The following is a 21816-nucleotide window of genomic DNA, read 5'->3' on the forward strand; positions in this document are numbered from 1 at the left end:
ACCAGGCCACCCGAGTTCGATTCCCGCTCACGACCAACACCACAACGAAATGTCACAATTGGTGTTTGTTGTTGTTGGTGGTGGCCACGGTTGCTGTTTGCTGTTGTTGTAGATGGTGGTGTTGGTGGTGCACTTGCTGGCCACGCGTCTTCCTCCCCGTCTGCCTACAGGAGCTGTTGTTGTTCCGCGTTGCGGCGTCAGTCACGTCCACACGCGCGTATCTCGGGGCCACTGGGGGAGTTGCGCCGCGTTGGTGTGAGAGCACGAGGCACGCCGAGAGGGGGACACTGAGCAGGGCCCATCCGGTGACATTCCCTTCACCACGAACCGACACTCACTTGCGGCGCGCATTCCAACTCGAACCCTTCCTTCCCACAATCTCAGCGATCTGCGCCATCACTCCCGTGTGGAGGTGTTCGCGATGGTGCTTACTGTGCTCTGTGTGTGCGGTGGGGAGCCGCGGTGGAGCGGTTAGTACCACCCGAGTTCGATTCCCGCTCACGACCAACACCGGTGACGATTATCTGAACCGGTCGTGGGCCTCCCCTAGGTCGACTCAGCCTCAAAGCAGTACCTGGTGCGATGTGTGGTAAATATCGCCACGAGGGAGACAAAGGCGGCCGGGCGTGCTGCTGGCCACACACCCCCTCGTGTACCGTTCCGGCCTTCATAGGTACTTGCTAACAGAACTTGCCCCTACAGTCTGTTAAGGCTACACCGGGGGATCTTTGTCTTTTTGCTACTGCGGGTTGTACCGCGTATTGTTTGTCATTGTGTCCGACGTTTCGTTACACGTTTCGGGCACATGGGAGAAGCTCACGGTTCCGGAAGAAGCTCCCAGGACGCGGAGCGACACGTCGAGCAACGAGTGACACAACCCTAAGTTCACGTCTGCTGCATCGTTCCCCACTCAGTGTGCGAGCGTGGCAGCCGAGAAGCCTCTCTCACCGTGGTTTGCATTCGGAATCAGAATCTTTATTTATCCTGGACAAATCCGATGAGCTGTGAAGCTCTTTTTCACAGATGTCCGATCGGGGCGGGTCAAAAAGTTACAACGACATTAACAAAAACAACGATCGGAGTGCAGAGTATAAAAAAGGTAAGTAAATCACAAGAAAAGTATTAATAACATAGATAAAGTATCTAAGTTCAAAGTGCATAAGTACACCAATTCCAAAGCTTGGGCAAGGCAGCACAACAACAGAAAAAAATCATTTCCAGACCACACCAAGACAACAACACACAATCCATCAACAAAATTGCACATTAAAATGTAATTATCGATACATGGGTATACACTAGCGATACATCGGGTAACACAAACCAATTGAATACAAACCAACAAGCACCATCAGCCATCATCAATCCACAGCTGGATGAAGGCATCCGCGAGCCGTATACATTTCTCACGGTCCTGCAATGCAAGACATCACCTCGCACCTCCACACGGGCTCATTTCATTGCTCCATCTCCGCGGGTGACGTGCTGTCGGACGAATTCACTCCCTTGGCTGTTGCTGTGCCATTATTCCTACATGCACACATTTGCGTGGATAAGCTCGCACATATATTGCAGGATGGCCCAAAAGTCAGGAGACGTAAGATGATATTTATTTTAACACTGGTAATACATTTTTTTATTATTATTATTATTTAAGGTATTATATTTCTAGTATTATCATCATCATCTATTTTTCTCCCTCCTTTTCAGGTGACATTTTAAACAATTTTAATAAAATTAACTGAATATTTGTTAAAATAAATTACATAATCCTATGTGGTGTGTTAAAATAAATATAGTGTAATAACCCTGTGTGTCCTGAATTTTGGGCCACCCTGTGTATTCTAGGTAAGCATGCAGCGACGCGTTGCGTCATCGATTTCAAGAGATCATTGCGCTCCTGTAGGATGCATTGAATTGCTTGCGGAAGATAATCGAGTATTTACCACTCGTCTATCCTGCACACACACTGCAATACATCTATATATCAGATGATACGACGTTACGTTTAGGATAATACAGCGAACAAACTCTACAAATGAGGAACAATACAATCGAGACAAAATATAATAATCGGTTCTAGAATCCAATCGCAGCAATTAATCGATTCGCTGTGTGTGGCGTGAATGTCTAACATCCCATACCATCCATATCCCTGCATGTATCACGGGCGCTTGATCGGCAATGCAGTCACACTGATACAATGTCTGTATATAGACTGTATACATATTCCATTGTTTAAATACCCATCGTTCGTGATGAATAGACGATGTCAGATTGTCATCATCATCATCATCATGCAGTGATGATACGGTATGGGGGGGGGGAGTGGCGAAGTGGTTCGATTAATCGTTGGGATTGGATTTAAGTGTCGAGGATGACTGCATATGTTGTCTCGTATAGATCGTCTCGATTGGATTGATCCTCGCTTGAGAATTTAGTTCGCTCGGTTATCCTCTGTGTGACATGATTACGCAATGCATCGATGTTGCAATGTGTTTACACGTGATCAATAACTGATTTCAACCTACACGCGATTCGATGCATGCGTTGGGAGCGCAAGAAGCGATTCGAATATAACTAACTGTGTACCAGGCGAGGTAGTTAACATCTCGCCACCGTGGTGAGACGTTCACTAATCTTTATTTTATTTTACTTAAAACCACGCGAAGAGCTGGAGCGGTGTAGCAGTGATAATTACCGCACTCCACAAACCCCGGCCCGCTGAGCTCGATTCCCGGCCAGGTGGCATCTGAAACTTTAACCACCCCGCATTGAGCAGCGTGAAGCATGGCCCAAATCACCTTCACTATCGACACGGCGTTGGGGAGGTCATCAGCGGGTTGATAAGAGGGTTGATAAAGTGCCGTAAACTGACCTCAACTGAGAGCCCCCATTAAGACGGAAAGTCTCCTAGTCCAGGGAATGCAGCAGTAACTCTGAGCCATAGCCTCTAAATCTATCTCAAGCCCCGCGACCCTCGCTCAAACTCTAACCCTGTAGACCCTATATCTCTACCACCCTCTCGAGCAATCCGCGTCTCACGCTCGCCCCCAACAGCCGCCCCGTGACCTAAGCGTTACACGCCCAGCACCCCGTGACCTAAGCCGAGCAGTGAATCGCATCTCTTGCCCCTGCACTGACGGGGAAAAATGCGCATCCCGCGGACATAATTCATCACCATCATCCGCACCTCCGATTAGCACGGTTGGCTACGTACGGTGCGAAAGAAGTTCTACATACATACAGCAGCCATGGTCGATCCACTGCTTGATGGAGCTCCCCCCCCCACCACCACCACAAGCTGCCGTTATGTCATGCGATGCTGCGATGTTGTTAACTGTGTTAGGAAGCGACTGAAGCTTTGCACTTTAAAACAATCTCTAGATTTAAAACGTCTTTAGAACTCCTTTTTGTGTTTCGTTTGTGTTTCGTTAGTTGTCCTTCCCCCGCGGGTGGGAAAGGGTGGCGGGGACCAACCGGGTCGGATATCACTCGGCGCCGATGTCACAGCCGTAATCGAGACTCGAACTTAGGCGGCCTGGTTCGCAGTGCACGCAGTTCGCTAACCGCTGCTCCACCGCCCCACCCCGTGTCCGCTCATTATATGTCGTCTTTAGTTTGTTGTCCTTCCACCGCACCTCCGATTAAGCGCGGTTGGCTTGCGTGCGGTGCGAAAGGCGTCCAATGCGCATACAACATGCATACAACATGCATACAACATGCATACAACATGCATACAACATACATACATACAACATACATACAACATACATACAACATGCATACAACATACATACAACATACATACAACATACCTCGCGCCTGACACCGCGGCTGAGTCACACACACACACAGAGAGATGTGGGCACAAGCGCGGACACCAAAGCGAATCTCTCACGCGCGGTGTTCGCGGGGCTCTTCTGCCGGAGGAGATATTCGGGTGAGGATAAATCAGTTGGTTGGCGAGTTCTTCTAAGGGGTCGCGCGCCTAGACCTGCGTGCTTAGCTGTGAGTTATACCGTAGACTCCTGCTGAGGGGTGGTTCGCGGTGCTTTTGCTGCATTGCTCTCGGATCGTGGCTTTCCGATGTGCTGGTCGGGTTGTACCGCGCGTGCTGTTCGGCCCGATGTCCGACGTTTCGCCTCACGTGCCGGCAGCTTCTTCACGAACTGAATTGTATCCGGAACGTGCACCGGTTCGTCGCACGTGCTGGGAGAATCTTCAGGGACTGAAACAAAAAACTGTTGAAGCTCCCGGCACGCTGAGCGAAACGTCGACCAAAAATGTCGAACGACACAACACGTGGCACAACCGCAAGACTGAGCGTCGTTCGTGGTGCGAGGGAGGTGGACTGAGTGCAGCCAGTGTCTCTCTGTGTGGGGGTCGCGTCTCTGCACGTGTCTGCGACGGTAATCCCGCATCCCTACCCACGCATGCACCGTAAACAAAACAAAATCATCTCGTAAACATCAAGGGGTGGAGCGATGGCGCAATGGTTAGCGCAACGAAAATAACCGCGTGAATCTTAAAGGGGTGGAGCGGTGGCGTGAATGGTTAGCGCAATTTCGCACCTCCGATTATCACGGTTGGCTACGTACGGTGCGAAAGAAGTTCAACGTACAATTGACACATACATCAACTTGACTGCTCGCCACGGCTAACATCAGTGGCGAGTGATCTGTGCACCGACTCTGGACCCTCCTCCCCATGTCACCAATGCGCACTTCACCATAACAAGCATGGCGAAGTATGGGCCATCGCGAGCAATTGCTTCGTGTTGTTTTGAGTGCAGCCCGTGTCATTAGGACGCTGTCTTTCCCACAGCCCTGTTCTTTACCTGAGGACGGCTGCTTGCGTTGTGGCCGAAACGTCGTGAGCATTTTATCTTATTATGTTTTATTTTTATTCTTTTATTATTTTCCTTCTACGTGACTTTACCGAAAGAACCAAGAATATGAATCCATGCAGTCACGAAAGCTTTAAATCTAAATTTGAATCGCTTCGTGGTCGAACAGCCCTTTTGTGATCAACACGGCGTGTGGAGGCCCCTAATACAGCAGTGGATTGACACGAATCTGTAAATAATTGTACACTTTAAAGGGGTCCGTTATATGAATAACTTGGAAGAGAGTCGGTGTCTAAGCGTGGCTAAAGACTTAAGAATAACATTTGTATTCTTCCTGGGAAAAATAAGAACATATCAAAGCCTGAAGTTTTATGTTTACATCATTACATTGCAAACACACGCAATGCAAATATTACAATTTTTTTTATTTTTGCACATATTCGCGATTTGAAAATTCAAGATTTAAATACACCCCCCTCCCCCCCCCGAAACTGTGTATATACATCGCAGCATATACAATACTACACGGTGCGCATCGCGGTACTGTTTGCATATATCGGCTGTGCATGGTGACTGAGTGATGCACGTTCTCGTGATGCTCGAGAACAGCGGTCGGCGACCGAAGAGTAATTTGTTTAGAAATCGGTAAAATAAAAAAAAACGACTCAATAATATTTCAAGAGCCGCAATGCAGCAGGTTGCCGACCCCTTGGGCTTGAGGGACGAGACACATGAGACAGTGTACGGTCGCGTCCGCGTTAAACACAACAACAACAAAACAACACAAGCAATCGTCATCAGGTACCGATGAATGAGAAAACAAACCAATTAAACTTAGAAATATAATGCAATACAACACAGAGAATCGGCTAACATAACAGTCAACACCCTGTTATGTTAGCCGACTCTGTGTTGCACTGCATTATATTTATAAGTTTACTTGGTTTGTTTTCTCATTCATTCGTACCTGTTGATGATTGCTTGTGTTGCAATCGAAACGTCGTATTCTATTATTTAATTTATTTTCTTTCTACGTGACTTTACCGAAAGAACCAACAAGTAATTCCTGCAGTCACGAAAGCTCCGAATCAAGTTTTAAAAGACAACATGTTCAACATCATCAGTGAACCAAGTCGTTCGCCTTCACGTTGTTGAATTTTTCGCGTGTTCTACGGAACACACAGTTAAAATATGCCTTATGTATGTACTATGAACATTCGTATCGATATCATGATTGCCGTAGCATGTCTATACGTATAGCACAACAATAATACTACTAACGACTTGGGTAAATTATGGTTAATCAAGGTAGCGAAACGCACGTTAATAATTCGGGCAATCGTCCTATGATTGTTCTCGTGAAAGGCAGCCCGACCAAAGCGATTACCTTGAGTATTTTTCCGGCACTTTTAAACAATTACCACTTTTCCTGCTCGCTAACATAGATCGACATTGTCCCAAATGCTGCTACGGCATCAGTAATGTTACGACTGCACGCATTGTGCACTGTCTTCACCACTGCACACTGAACGGCCACGCGTATTCGAAGATCCGAGATCTGTAAGTTGCATTAATTTGGTTTTGAGCTGTAGCTCTAATAACATTATTAACGTTAAAAAAAAGTTTCTCAATTGAGCTCTAATAATTGTCTACTTAAGGAAATGCAAACGTATTTGCATTACATACAGCACGCGTATACGTATGTTGATCAATTATAGTAATTGTCCATACTTCACCACGATGGTCAGTGCGGGTGGAGGGGGATGATGCGGGTCAGACATCACTCGGCACCGATGTTACAGCCCTGACCGGGAATCAAACTTAGGTGGCCGTGTTCGTAACCTGCGCAGTTCGTTGCCCACTGTTCAACCACCTCACCCACGTTCATATATTTTATGTTTAGTTTGGTGTCCTTCCCCCCGCACGTACGGTGCGAAAGAAGTTCAACATACATACATATTCTACACTCGTTAAGTGTACGTGTCCGCATACACTCCCAATTAGTTATTTGCGTTCCAAAGTCGCTGATTTAATTGTACCGTCTTCTTGGTTCTTTCGGTAAAGTCACGTAGAATGGAAATAATAAAATAATAAAAATAAAACATAATTTAAAAAAGAACAGGTCTGTCGAGACTGTTCTTCACCTGAGGACGGCTGCTTGCGTTGTGGCCGAAACGTCGTGAGAATTGTTTTTATTGTTTTATTTTTATTATTTTATTATTTCCATTCTACGTGACTTTACCGAAAGAACCAAGAAGATGAATCCCTGCAGTCACGAAAGCTTTAAATCGAAATTTAATTGTACCGGTTGAATCGCTATTTAAAGTTGCGACGACGAATGATCGACTTGTCCTGCTCATGTTATCGTTTGAATTTGTAATGCATTAAAATAAACACAATTAAATATAACAGATGCTACGCGAAAGCATTCGCTGTAACGTTTCCCACGGTACGAGGGTATTTCATCATCATCATCATCATCACCAATAGCCGTGGTCGATTCGCTGCTGGATGGAGGCCTCTTGCTCAAGCCGTCGTCATCTCTCACGGCAACAATCCTCATCCAGCAGCAGCAACAGCGGCACACGGGACGATTCCATCGCTCCGTCTCCATGGTTCACGTTCCTGTACTCTTGAGCGCGTGGAGTCCTTTCCACTTGTCTCTGCTAAATTGCGCGCATTGTCCGCAGCATACGTTTGTTCTTGCTTGTGTATTCCCCGTGGCTAAATACAATCGTGATTTAATGTCAGAACGGCAGCGTACACTACAGACTGCCGGGGCAAGCGCTTGTTAGCGAGGCAACCTATGAAGGCCGGCACACTGTGGCACACGAGGGGGTGGATGACCAGCATCACGCCCGACCGCCTTTGTCTCCCCAGTGGCGATGTCTTTACACACCGCACTCGGTACTCATTTGAGGCTGAGTCGACCTAGGGGATGCCCATGACCGTAGCGCAGTGTAGCGCTGTCCACTCCACACCGCTCCCCACTCAGCGTACAAAGTATACATCAACACCTACGACGTACACGGTGCAGTGTATAGCACTTACAATATATATACAATTAATCCATACAAGGTGTATTTACATAAGTGTAACATTATAACATGTAACGGTGACATTACCCTGAGCTGCGAGTGATTTCTGGGGCAAAACAAAAATCGAGTGCCGTGGTTTCGGAGTTGGCGAGTTTATGAGTATCGCATTGTTCAAAACAGCACACATCGTCAGAAGCGGCACTTTTCTCACAAATGACCAAACCCTGGATGCAAAGTTTAAACATCTCACTCGCGGCTTTCGCGTCACATTGCGAGTGTGTTATGTGAAAACAACCTCGACTCGTTAACGACGTCGGTCCATTGACTACAAATAAAACTTACTTTGCGGTCGCTTTTCTCGAGGACCTTTAAGAAGGGTGGGCGCCCGCATATCCTGCCTCGCGAAAGCTGGAAACCCCCCCTGCAAAGCCACGTCGATGACGTCACCAAGCTCCGCCTACCACCTCCCGTCCAGTGGCACACGTGAGAGCAGATGTGAAACTTTTTACCCCCAACTGTTGTCGTCTTATCCGATTAGTCGAGTGTTTGAACGGACAATTGGTGGAGAAATCGATTAATCAATTGCTCGAGATATCCGAGTTCTAGCAGAGACATTGGACGAGACTCGCACTGGGTTTTTTTTCCTTGAGTGGGATCCATGGCTGTGATCGCAGCAGCAAGAGTAACCTAAAACACAACATGTTCATTGAAATAATACCAAAGCTATGTCTTAATACTGTCAGTGAGAGCAAATGTCGACGTTTCGACCGACTGGCTTTCAAAAGTTCCCGATACTAGCAGCAACAGTAATCCAAGGGCATCCATAAGCGTATCATCCATTGCTAAAGAATTATAATCTGCAAGCAGTCCAAGCCAGGGCGATGTAACTACACAAACACACACACGCGCGTGGTAGTGTGAAGATTTCATCACGTGAGCTTGCACCCCTCTCAACATCCACGTGTTCGACATCATCTCGGCTGTCATGGATTACGATGCTTCTGTTCCCTGCCCGATGAAGTTCATTCACACTTTTCGGGGTTTTCTTTGGCATACCACTTTATCTTGCATCAACGCGTGACCCACAACATTGCAATCACTCACATAAGACTACAGTATTGCCCAACTGCAATTATTTAACGCAGGGTGGTAGAGGAGCGGTAGAGTACCGCAAGTTGTTCGTGAATTGTGATCGGAACCAGAGCACCTGAGTTCGATTTCTGGGCATGGGTATGCATATTGGCACACGTTTTGCCTGCACTTCGGACGCGTATTTGCTCCGTTGTTGTCTGTTCCTCTGTACAGGTAATTCTGAAGTTGTTGTTCATGTTTTCTATGTTGATGCACCACGGATATCTTTTGAAAACCAGCTGGGTAATTGTGTATGTTGAACTTCTTTCACACCGTACGTAGCCAACCATGCTAATCGGAGGCGCGGGGAAAGGACAACAAACTAAACACAAAAATCAGTTCTAAAGAAGTGAGTGTTCAATCGAGATGATTTAAACGTGCATAGCTCCAGTGGCTTCCTCATTTCGGAAGGAAGAGCGTTCCAGATGGCCGAAGAAGCGCATCTGAGAGCGCGCGATGCAGTGACCGTCTTTGTTCGACGGCCAGCCAAAAGCCGCCGGGAGGGTGACCGGAGTTCACGTGATGGTGTATGCTCCTTTTATCAGATCAGCAAGGTATTGCTGTTCATTGGGGCACGCACTTTGTGTGTAATGAGTGCGAAGTGATATCTGAACTTGTTCCCAGCTCCCATGCCTTCCTTCATTAACCTACACTGACCGGCGTGAAGGAAGATCAATAATCACCCAAATACAGAAACGGCACGGGGAGACCTTTATCCAGCGATGGATTCACAAGCAGGCAGATTATGACAATGGATGAGACCTTTTATGGGCATCTTGGGTCACCGCAACACACGTGTAACTACGGGATCTGGCAGAAGGAAGGAAGCAATGGCGAGAGGCGTGATTACCCGCTGAGCTTGACACCTTTGCGTTTGTACAAAACAACTTTAAACGATCAACACACAACAGCAACAAACGCTCCACAAAGTTGTATCGCTTGAATACATTAGCCATGAGCCGCCAAGTCAACATGCCCCAATGGCTTCAAAGACGACTGGACTATAGTTTGGCAGTGTAGACTGAAAATAGTTTAAATATGTCACTGGTAATGGGTTGCTGCTTGGCCGAACTAACCTCCCTTGTAAGAGAGACCCCAGGTTCTTGTGGTAGATTTTTTTTTCAGTCCTTTGTCAAATCCACGACTGAAGGCTTTCCCACGGCATTAATAACAATGTCCTTCATCCAGAAAGCCTCGCTTGCCGGGCTTGCAGTCAAGTTTTTAAAAAGCGTTCCAACTACCGTAAGGTTAAAGGGTTTACGCATCGATTCCATCTGTCCTTCTATCTTGTAACGAGGGGCAGCGTAACTCGTAAAGCGTGACCCAAAATGAACAAAACTCTCTTCAAATAAAGATTGAACAAAACTGCAAAGCTGTCTCGTGCGGGACACACGCGTGTTGGAAAAGCAACACGGAATAATCACAAAAGTCACCCAAACGCATGCGATTTCATGCGCGTGTCTATTCCAGTGCCGTTCGTTACATTTGCTAAATTGTATTTGTAAAATCTACGCGGCGATTAAATATGTACACGTCTTCACCCACCCCCCCCCCCCCCCAAATAAAAACCCCAATCCTATTTGTGGACGGAATGAACGTCGAAAGGCCCTTCATACAAAGGGCCTTTTATTTGTTGTAGACTAACTGAACGGAGATTGAAGCCGAAATTGCGCTGCACACGTGCCTTGATTGTATCCAAACGCAGACGGTTACAATCAGGACGCCACTGCAGAACAAAGTCATAATCCAGTAAATCACAGCACACGACGTCAGTAGGAACACACAACCACGTTTTGAAAAAAACGTAAATGCTACTCAGCTTACACGAGAGGCGTGCAAGCAAAATAACAAGAAGCACGATTTTTTGTTCGAATTCGGTAAAAAAAAAAGGTGGAAAAAAAAACATTAAAATTTCCGGGGGCGCAATTTCACGCGGTGAATACGAGACGACGGCCCTTCTATAAACAACGTTCACGAAGCAGTCCTCGAAGAGCCGCATGCGGCTCCGGCGCGTGGCAGGTTGCCGACCCTTTGCTATTGAAATGAGCCGTGTGGCGTCAATCGCAAAGGCGAGTAAGTAGTGTTCAGGCGCGCCCTGATAAAAAAAAACCGAGCAATTCCATTAAATGTCAGCGAATACATACAGGGGTGGTGCCAATTCGATGTCTGGCCACGGCTAACATCAGTAGCGAGTGTTGTCTGAACGGGTCATGACCTCTACCTTTCACCACCGCCCCCATACCCATGGCTGGTACAGCTTTCTGCACCGCAAAGGATTGACAACCATCTGTTAAAACCTTACACAGCGCCACCTCCTGTACCCTCGCATCGCCGTCTTGCCTGTAAGTCACGACAGTATATGCGTACCCTGAATCCATGTAGATACCCCCACTAAAACAACCGGGGAAAAATAATACAGAACCGTACATATTTCAAACCATACATATTTCAAAGCGTCTTACCTGTCTCCGCTCAATCTTCTCAATATTCAATCTTGACTTAAAGCTTTCGTGACTGCAGGAATTAATACTCTTTGGGTCTTTCGGTAAAGTAACGTGGATAAGGTTCAAAGAAAGATAGGTTCAGCAACCTATCTACGTGTTATTTTTTTGTTATTTTCTTTGAACCTATCTACGTGAAATTTCGATTTAAAGCTTTCGTGACTGCAGGGATTCATCTTCTTGGTTCTTTCGGTAAAGTCACGTAGAAGGGAAATAATAAAATAAAACATAATAAAAACATAACATAACATAATAAAATAATATTTATTATGTTGTATTTGTATTATTTTATTATTTCCCTTCTACGTGACTTTACCGAAAGAACCAAGAAGAACTATCTACGTGACTTTACCGAAAGACCCAACGAATATAATCTCAATTTTGTACGCGTATTAGATGCATCCCACTCCCATCTGTTAAGTCAGGGAGCTCCAACCAAGGAACTTGACCCCTCACTCTCCACCAATGCAGCCAAGACTCCCCGTGGAAGTCATCACGTAACTATTCACGATCCCTTCTGCTACGCTCGTCTGGGATCTCCCCAGTCATCAGTGCTGTCGACTCCCTGTCCGTTCAAAACTTGGCTGAATATTTATTTTCTCCTCTGCCGATGACTGCCTAAATAAATAGCCTCAAGTTTCTGAACAGCGCCTCGCGATGCAGTCGCATTTAGACGGATAATAACACAATTTTTTTTAGGCGTAATGTGTTGCAAAAATACCGCACACATAATAACCGATCCATCGTGCAGTTTATTATTCAGCATCCACACCACGGTGGCTGGCCTTACCTGGGCACAGCGGAACTTTCAGAAGTATGGGGCGTTAATGCTCTTACACCTCCGGTCATTCTCTTCTCCTCAATCCGGGCGAGCGAATTGAGCACTGAGGTTGATGTAGTAGTGGGAGAAATGTTATATGTCCGGGGCTATCTGGAGTGATCCTACAATAACGACGAGTCTCGTGAAAGTGCAAGCGAAGCGATTAAAGGAACACACGCAGTTATACAAATAACATGTCTGCAAGAAAACAACGCCTCTGCACTTTTGAGCGGCGGAAATAATCTCAAAGCAATCGTTAAGAGAGCTCACGACAGGAATTGGACTTTTAGGTTGTTGTTTTTTTGTCATTTTAACGCAGTGCGGCTTGAAACCTCGGTTTTAAAAAACTACTCGGGATATTGAGTAGGTGTTATGGAGCAGCGTCTGCTTTGCGTCAGCACAATTACGAGTTAACGTATGCAATGATCTCTTTTATTTTACCATTGTCCATTCACAAGTAGTTTATTTTAGTAAGATGAAAAATTGAAACGACACGCTAAGTGTCTTTTTAATCAAATCCAGCTTGGTAAACGCGTTAGTTGTGTATAGAAGTAAACTAAACGTCTTACATTGTTGTAACATTGTCGGGCATTATTTTTTTTGCCAAAACCCGTTATGAATACATCGTTATTTATGCGATATGCGCTAAAGTCAATGTATTCACTGACATGCAAAACAATGACCCAAAGTGCAAGTTACACGCCAGCAGTACAGCAAATAGGGTTACGACCTTGCTGTACCGAGATTGAATGTTTTTCTTTGGAGACGATGGTTTCCTCTAGAGTTTGACCTAAAAAAAATGAATTGGCCAAACATCGGAATCGAGGGCCCTCTGAAGCAGAAGACGTGAGATGAGTAAAGATTTCTTGTGTAAACATTTCCAACAGTCATCTCAATTGTATGTGTGATCTAAGTTACTGTAATGCACACGTGTTCTAAGTATAGATAACACATTTAAAATGAGTAATATTGGGGTTCTGCAACGTTCATAGTTTTTAGGGGCGTGCGCGCGCTCTGATCAACATCGTTTATTTTAAGCCCACACATTTCACGAGCACTTTCCACATCACGTAACCAAAACTTGGAGTGGTTACCCGCAACGTAGAGTTGGTGAAAAGTCTGCAATGCTATCTGGACTTCTCTAATTAAGCGACTTTGCCATGCATGCTCACCAGCCTTTACGATGAGACAAAGTGAAGACTTGGTCTCTTTTCACATGGTAAGATGTTTTTTTTTTTCAAATAAAAGTTTGCAATACCAAGGCTGGGTTTAGGATTAACTTGACATGTCCAGTATCCGGGTAAAGTTAATCAGAGTATCAACCCCTTTTCAAGACAAATCCTGCATTGTATTTTTTTTGGTCAATACCAATTTAAGAAGCTAATTAGTAAGGTTTGTCATGATAACAAAACATGCAAATTCGTTACGAGTACAACACACCAGTAAGTTGGAGAGTAAACCCACAACATTTACAATTCCACTACGACGTTTTGGCAGTAATTACAACGAGCATATTTGTGTAAAAATTCTCCTATTTCGTTCTTAAATAGAGGATGAATGTGATGTCGTCACTTGTCAGCCAATCAGGTGCGAAGACCAGAATGGGGGAAGTGGAATTTGACAGAACTCTCCCATTACTGGATATTCTGCTCGGGCGTGGCCGAAACGTTTACCGAAAGAAAATGCACACTGACGCCTATCTGAAGGCAGTCACACCATCAACCCGAACAGAAATCCTCTTATCAAGACGCTCATACATGGGTGTAAGAAAGTGTCAGATGGTGATAGTCTGAGAAGTGAAATGAATCAAAGAAGCGCTGCAATTTTAAACGGTTAAAATGATGTACAAATCAACAGGGCATTGCATCAAATATCAAAAGTATTGAAACCGACCGAGCAATTAAACTATTAAAATACCGTACCTTGTGGGAGTAACTGATAAACTAGCCAGATTTTTGGAAAAACCAAACATGCGAGTCAAAATTTGGCATGGTACATACAATACAGCAACTAATATTTGGTACTAAAGATGGGTTATTGAAGCTATCAACAACAGGTGTGGACGGGATTAATTGCTCGTGACAAATGCTATGTTGGTCAGACAGCACGAATGATCAGCACGAGACTAAAATAACACCAAAGGAATATTACATATTCCCAAATCAGGTAGATCGAAAAATAATGAAAATAAAGTGAATACAAATATCACGACGTTTCGATCGCAACACAAGCGGTCGTCATCAGGAAAAGGGGTTAGCTTCTAGAGGGGCTAGGCCCATCTCCAAACTTTTATAAACAGTTTGCCTTTAGAGGCTAACCCCTTTTCCTGATGACGACCGCTTCTGTTGCAATCGAAACGTCGTGATATTTTTATTCACTGAATTTTTTTTCTATCTACGTGATTTTACCGAAAGAACCAAAGAATATGATTTCCTGCAGTGTACGAAAGTTAAGTCGAATTGTAAATGTTATGGGGTTACTCTCCAACACACCTGTGTGCTGTACTAGTGTAGAGGTGTAATTGTGTATGGGAGCGGATGGCCAACAAACACAAGGGGCGTGGTTAGGGCCGTACACATAGGAGGTGCTCACACCGACGTCCGCACCTGCATCCCCCACGGGCCCCTCCCGGGGGCCGAGTACTATAAAAGGTGGTGAGCCGGAAGGCTCGAGGTCGAGGGTATCAGCTTTAACCAGCGAAGACGGAAGACCAGCTAGCATAGGCCCCGGAGCTCCCCTGGCTCGCTGTCCTTATCAGGGCCGACCAGGGCAAGCCGGTGGCGTGGCCCCGAGAGCCCAGACTGACGAGCCGGTCTGGAGACTCAGGGTGCCGGGATCCCAGCTTGACCAGGGCTGGGATAGGTAGCCTCCCCTAGCTCCGTAGTGGAGGACTTAGGCGTAGGTTAGCGGGGTTAGAAGTTGTGTATCCCTGTAGCCGAGTGAAGGGGACGATACCCCCTTAAGTATTGTGTGTACCCATTACTGTGCACAAGTTGGTGTCAATAAATAAGTGTGCCTCCGACCCTGTCGTCAAGCCTCCTGAATACTACACTAGTAACGAATTAGCAAGTAATGAAAACGTGACAAACGTACTTGGTTGTCGGGTGGTGGCGGGTTTAACGACACATTTATATTTAAGTGATCTAACCCAAAAAAAACCCTCTTATGAACCAATTTAAGGAGCGTTGTGTGTAGGAGGAAACCGGAAAGGCCTGGAGAAAGCCCACGCATGAGAGGACGTAACATTAACATGTCCACACAAATGCATTCGAGCACCCACATGCTAGACTGTCAAAACTTTTGGCCACCTTCTAGCCCAGAGCATTTGGGATTTTCACAAATTTGAGTGATCCACCAACCGTTGCCACCTCCGTCTTGAATTGCAGGATTGGCCCACCACAAAAAAACACTTGTTCGTAAAAATATGAACTTGATCGTTGATATTTTCCACTAAGAATTAACTGGAGTCAATTTACTTAATGTTAATGAAAAATACGGCACATGCTTTGTACGTATGTTAAAGTGCGTCGTCGTACAATGCGTTTACATACAAGTTACACAAGACGTTAAGCACATTATTTTTCACACATTTATTGTACACCACTGTGCAATCATGTTTACATAGACATATGACACTTATAAAAAAAAAAATGTTATTAAAGGATGAAATTCTTTCACAACCTTGCTAACACCCAGAGCTGTTAATTCAGCATACACACAACAGGAAAATATGCAAACACATTCTGCTCATTCTGTGGATTTTCTGTACGTAAACTTAAAATTTATGAGACTGGAACTATAAATGCCAATTCAGTGGAATTCAATTTACCCAGAAACTCTGCCTAATTTATTTTGTGCATCAAACCTCGGTTGAATTTGTGGTCCAATACCATACCTGTGTAGGTAAATTCATTGTATCTTACTCTCCCATAGAACAAACATTTAAGATATTTTTCAATCTAAACTTTAATATCCAATAATAATAAAAACTTATTCTAACTGAAAAAAATGTAACCGAAATAGACAAGAAATGTATTCATAGCGAATGTCTAATTTTTTAACCCTTCATCAATATACCGCCAGAGAAATGGCATCACCATGCCCTGTCAGTCATTAAGTCCATACTTCACCTTACTGGTCAATGCACCTTGCTGAAGGGGAGCCAAGGACTGGTCCAGATATCCCTTGCCAGTGACCTGAGCCGTGGCCAAGCATCAATCGAAGGTAGCTGGGTGCAGTGTGCTGACCACTGCATCAACGCTCCCCCACCCAAATTTGTAATCATTCTTTAATGTATTTATAAATAGGAGAGAGTACTTGGATACATAAAGTCGACATGCACCTAAGCAGGCATCAACACCAGCTGGAATATACCCAAACTATGTTACTTGCATAAAACAAAATGTGTGAACATCCATGTGCGGTTCAATGCAGTTGTTAATCAAGGTGAGCGGTCCAAACAGAAGAGCTCCTGTGCCGCTACGCTCAAGCCATCATGACCGGCCTGGCCTCCTGGGCTTCCAGTGCCACTCCGGAGCCTGAGAAGCCGGTGCCACCCTGGGAACAGAGAGAAAAAATAAACGAAAATAAAGACAACCACAGGGACGTGCAGGGTGGGACAGAATAAAGAGTTTGCATTCCTCTGCCGGAACTTGCTCCGCACGTCATTGTACGCAAACCCATTATTCTAGCTAACTCCAGATTCACACAGACATGATGAAACCACCCCCTCTCTGCAGGGTGAGGGCAACGCAACCTTGAGCAGTAACCACAATGCAGCTCTCGCTGAACTGATGCACACCGTGCACTCCTAAAATAAACATCCACATTGCTTTTAGAGGTTTCGCTGTTGGGAAACGCCCACATTAATCCACATAATGTAAATAAAGTGGCGCGCACACCCCTACAGCTGCCTACTCCCCCGTGGAAATGGTAAACCACTGGAGAAAAGGATTTGCAGCTCGTGAGTAATAAATACCGCTGGAAGAGCTGTAAGTTGCACGATCCAGTATGAAGTTTAGCTTGCAAACGCTGTGCCACTGATCAGCAGCTGTGTGTGTGTGTGGAGTAGAGACGACAGCTTAATACGTGTATAAGGTGGAACATTATGGGCTGTACGGGCAAGAGACTTCCAGAAAATGGACGTGGATGGAAGAAAAGCAGGCAGGAAGCAGTTTGGTGAAATTAATTAATACATATCAAAAATATCAGAACTGAGGCTGTGTCAGCTGCACTGCCTCACCCTGTTATTAGTAACGGCTTCCAAACATACAAAAAAGCAACGATATTATTTAATACAACTAAGATGAGGCAGACATTTTACTTATTTTCAGTGAATCGATACATAATGTATTCATGAAAAGCCTAAGTAATAGTGCAACATGCATTCAATACAATAGAAGCACACGTACAGTCAATACAACACACGCACACACTAAACACAAAACAACAATCACCAATATGGCCTTTACCAGACTGTTGGGGCGAGTGTCGTTAGCGAGCACCTATTAAAGCGGGCACAGTACACGAGGTCGTGGGCTTGCCAGCACCATACTAGGCTGCCTTTGCTTCCAGAGTACTGTTGTTGACACACCACACAAGGTACTCATTTAAGGCTTAGTCAGCCTCGGGGAAGACCAGGACCAGTTCAGACATTCATCATCGTTATTGTTCGTAGCACAGCGTGCTAACACCACTACACAACTGCTCCCGCCACACTAAACACAACACAGGTGCACACACTCAGTACAATACTGACGCAAACACGCTCAATACAACGCAAGTGCATATGAGCAACAAAAACACATACACACACTCAATACAACACAGGCACACAAACAAATAATTTATGATCACATACAAGTACAACAAGCTTGATGTTTACCACGTGGTTGGAAAAGTGAGTGCGTTGACATTTTTTTAAGTTTTGTTCATCACATTATTACAACCTTGTTTTTCACGAGGACAATTACATTGTTTAGTTTTAATTCCAATCTCTAAGCAGAAGCCACAGCTACCGGTAGAGGCGAAGAAACACTGGATGCCACGGGTTTTGCTTTTGCCTACATCCCAAAGATTTGTTCATTCCAGGCCACACCATCCGTGTGGGCTCAGGGTCAAAATGTGCTCAGCCATCTGGAAGAGAAGAAGAAGCTGGGTCCCTGTGCCCTCCTTCAGCGGATATTGAAGATCCGCCGAGGATCTTCGCGAAGAAAGGTCACGGTGTGCCGCGTGCTCGCCAAAATTACATTTGGCTCACTGACAAAACGAGAGGCCTGTTTGTAAACAGGCAGCACGCAGCTCTGACAAGCTCCTTATTAATATCATCAATAACGTAAACAAAATAACTATTTAAGTATAACAATCCCATTCTGTGCAGCGACACAGAAGCCCTTATTGTACTAGCTCACATAAACAACACATTTCACATTCATAATTAAAACCGCCTTCTCACAATGTAATACATGAGCTCATATTTTGGACAATCGTCCTTCAGAGGACAAGATTGCACCTTGCAGTATGGTGCCTTAAAAACATTGGATAAGGTTGACATATGAACAACTTATCCCCACATATACTCTGTGCGGACCTTTGCTAATGCACTGCTGGATGAAGGGGATGTTGTGCAGTGCGCGTAGGGATTAATTTACCAACTTTACCACTCTGGTCTGTGCATGTTTCTGAACGTGGGGAGCACATATGTGCATAATATAAGTAAAGTATAATAGTATGTTGCTGCAATACCCTTTGCTGCTCACAACTGAGCCTGAATGTGTCGACACCATGTGTAAACATACATGTGTGTGCCATGATCACTTGTGTTGTTGCGATATGGAGATACTATGAAACATGGTACGACATACGGTTCACGATAATCATACTGTCTATTTGCAGACTATCTTTTTGTATGGTGATTCTTTTGGTTTATTAATCATTGGGAAATATACTTTCTACCATAATAATTAATTTCTTGAGAAATATTTCTCCATAGAGCAAAATGCCAATAATGAAAATTCGAAGTAAATATCTATTAATCATTAAATTAATGATTTGCAAGATGTTTTCTGTAATAAATGGCATGATAGTTATGACTTCATCATTTAGCTCATTCATCGAATAATTGTAATGAAAAGCACCTGCATTATAAGTTACAATTATTAAAACACATATGACATGCTTATGTTGAATGAATTGCAGTCTATGACCTTTGAAATCATCTTTATTTGTACTGGAAGTACAGCAAGAGCACAAACACCATAAAACATAAAGACAAAGTGATGGATAACAGATATCTCAATGATCATTTTGTCGTGGAAATGAATAATGTACCGTGGAAATATCGTGGCAACGCTGGGTATAACACTCACCCGTTGGAGTTGAATGATATCCTTCTCGGAGAGTGCTTCTCCAGTGGTGGGGTCTATCATGTCCTTGCGGATGAGCCTCTCCACACACTCCATTGTCACCACGGCACCCCTGCATTGACATGGGAGACAAAGACAAAGATTCCCTTGTATAGCTGTAACAGACTGTCGGGGCAAGTGCTGTGAGCGAGCACCTTTGAAAGTCGCCACGGCATCCGAGACAGAGTGGTGTGGCAAAACACGACACCCGGCCACCTTTTTCTCCCCAGTGTTGATGATTACACACCTTACTGGGTACTCATTTAAGGCTGAGTCGACCTAGCGGAGGCCCAGGACCGGTTCGGATATTCACCACTGTTATTGGTCGCGAGCGTGAATCGAACTCAGGTGGCCAGCTTTGTAGTGCAGTGGTTAGCACACTGCACTAAAGTGTGCTAACCACTGCACCACCACTCCCCCCCACACACACATGGCCCAATGCTATTTTTTTTTCTAAATCAACAAAATGCCAGTTTATTGAAAATAAAAATGTTGTTGTAACGTTCCGATTCCACGGTGCAATTTCACGTACATGTTGTGAGCCTAAATAATAAATATTAATCGATGCATTGCTACACTCCTGATTAACGGCAAATTGAAGTGTAAAGGAAGTGATGTCGCAGTAGCTTCACAAGTGATACAATGGAGTGTAAACATTAATTTAAAATCTGTTCTTCTCATTATGCAAATCTCAAACCTGTTTGACAGAGGACACAAAGCCTCGATACATATCAACCATATAACAAGCACAATTTAAATGTATATAATGCCCGAATGCAACTGCATCTCAAAATGCTTTAGAAAACAATAACTCCTTTGGAGCCTTATTATCCTTAATATATGCTGTAAGTTCTCCTGATATAAACAGCTGCAAGAAGAGAATGTGTCAGTCTCAGGACCATCACGTTTCATTACATTTATACAAAAGATGTTTGATTTCAACTTTGTGCACAAAAGACGATTAATACCTCCTTACATTAGCACATCACATTTTATCGGTCCCAATGCCACTATAAACTTTGATGAAACACTTTTCACCTTTTATATAACATCTATCAGCATCTATCTATCTTTTTTAACGTCAGGGTAAATGGCAGACTGCGCACAGGCTCCGCGAAGATAAAGTAAATAAATATATTATACATTAAAAAAAAACAGCATTGCCAGTCGGTCATCCGGAAACACTTCACCCCACGCTTGCCCCAACCCCTCTGAATCATCAGATAAATCTGCGACACTGGGCTGCCATGTCTATTGGGGTCAAGTCGCTGTGGCTATTCGGGGCAGATGTACACAAATAGGGGACTGGGCTTGGGAGGCAAAGGGCAGCCCTTCCAACGTTCAACGACTGATCATAACTTTGATTGAATGCGATAGTGCCATGCAGCGTATTAAACTGCAAATGCCACGCGCATGTCCGATCCGCTGTGGCCACTTTTCACTGGCGCTGTTGCAAACGCAAAAGAACCTCTTTGGCACTGGCGTTGGGAAATGGATGGCTATGCTTTACCTTGATGATAAATAATAAAAAAAAAAGTCAGAATACACATTCTGAAGCAAAATTATTACCAGCTTTGCTAACATAAACCAAACGCATATTAAACATATGCTGAACCAATCATGAAAATGAAAGTTTTGCCAAAATTAATTTTAACTCGTATGTATTGCAAGGGGTATTTTCATTGAAATGTGCGACATTTTGTCAGTGCCAATAATTTAGAAAGCCAGCAACAAAGACATCGGTGTGCTTATTTCTGGGACGCAAGCTGTGCAGGGTCCAACGGCCATTAACAAGCAAGAAATGAAAATGCAGGGAAAAGCTCGTAAATAAAGTTCGAGTAAAGACTCCAATCACACGCCGCGGCACTTGGCACGGCTTCTCCGGGTCAGGCCCGCGAGGGGCATTCTGCAGGTGCGTACGAGCGTTGCTCTTGTAAAACCAAAGGTGATTTTTTCCCCCGTCAATCGCCCACCACCACCGCCGCCGCCACCGCCAGGAAGGGTGGACTGGCGCACAGATGTCACAGTAACACCCGTATTATTGCACTTGGGGATTATGAGCCAGGATCACACC

The 21816-nt window shown here is 44.7% G+C and overlaps 1 protein-coding gene across 5 annotated transcripts in view; it reads right to left on the reverse strand.

Moving 5' to 3' along the window:
* Positions 1 to 15914: 15914 nt before the first annotated feature.
* The window catches only part of NOSIP (nitric oxide synthase interacting protein), a 32045-nt gene continuing 26143 nt past the window's right edge, over positions 15915 to 21816 (reverse strand). For all 5 annotated transcript variants that reach the window (XM_078596852.1, XM_078596851.1, XM_078596854.1 and 2 more), the window contains exons 8-9: positions 19707 to 19815; positions 15915 to 16896 (exon numbers count right to left, since the gene is read on the reverse strand). In XM_078596852.1, the coding sequence (XP_078452978.1) occupies positions 16825 to 16896; positions 19707 to 19815 (181 nt within the window). In that variant the 3' untranslated portion in view covers positions 15915 to 16824. The remainder of the gene's footprint in view (positions 16897 to 19706; positions 19816 to 21816) is intronic.

Source organism: Lampetra planeri, chromosome 8 (assembly GCF_965212315.1).
Source record: "Lampetra planeri chromosome 8, kcLamPlan1.2.h2, whole genome shotgun sequence".
Taxonomy (NCBI): Eukaryota; Metazoa; Chordata; class Hyperoartia; order Petromyzontiformes; family Petromyzontidae; genus Lampetra; species Lampetra planeri.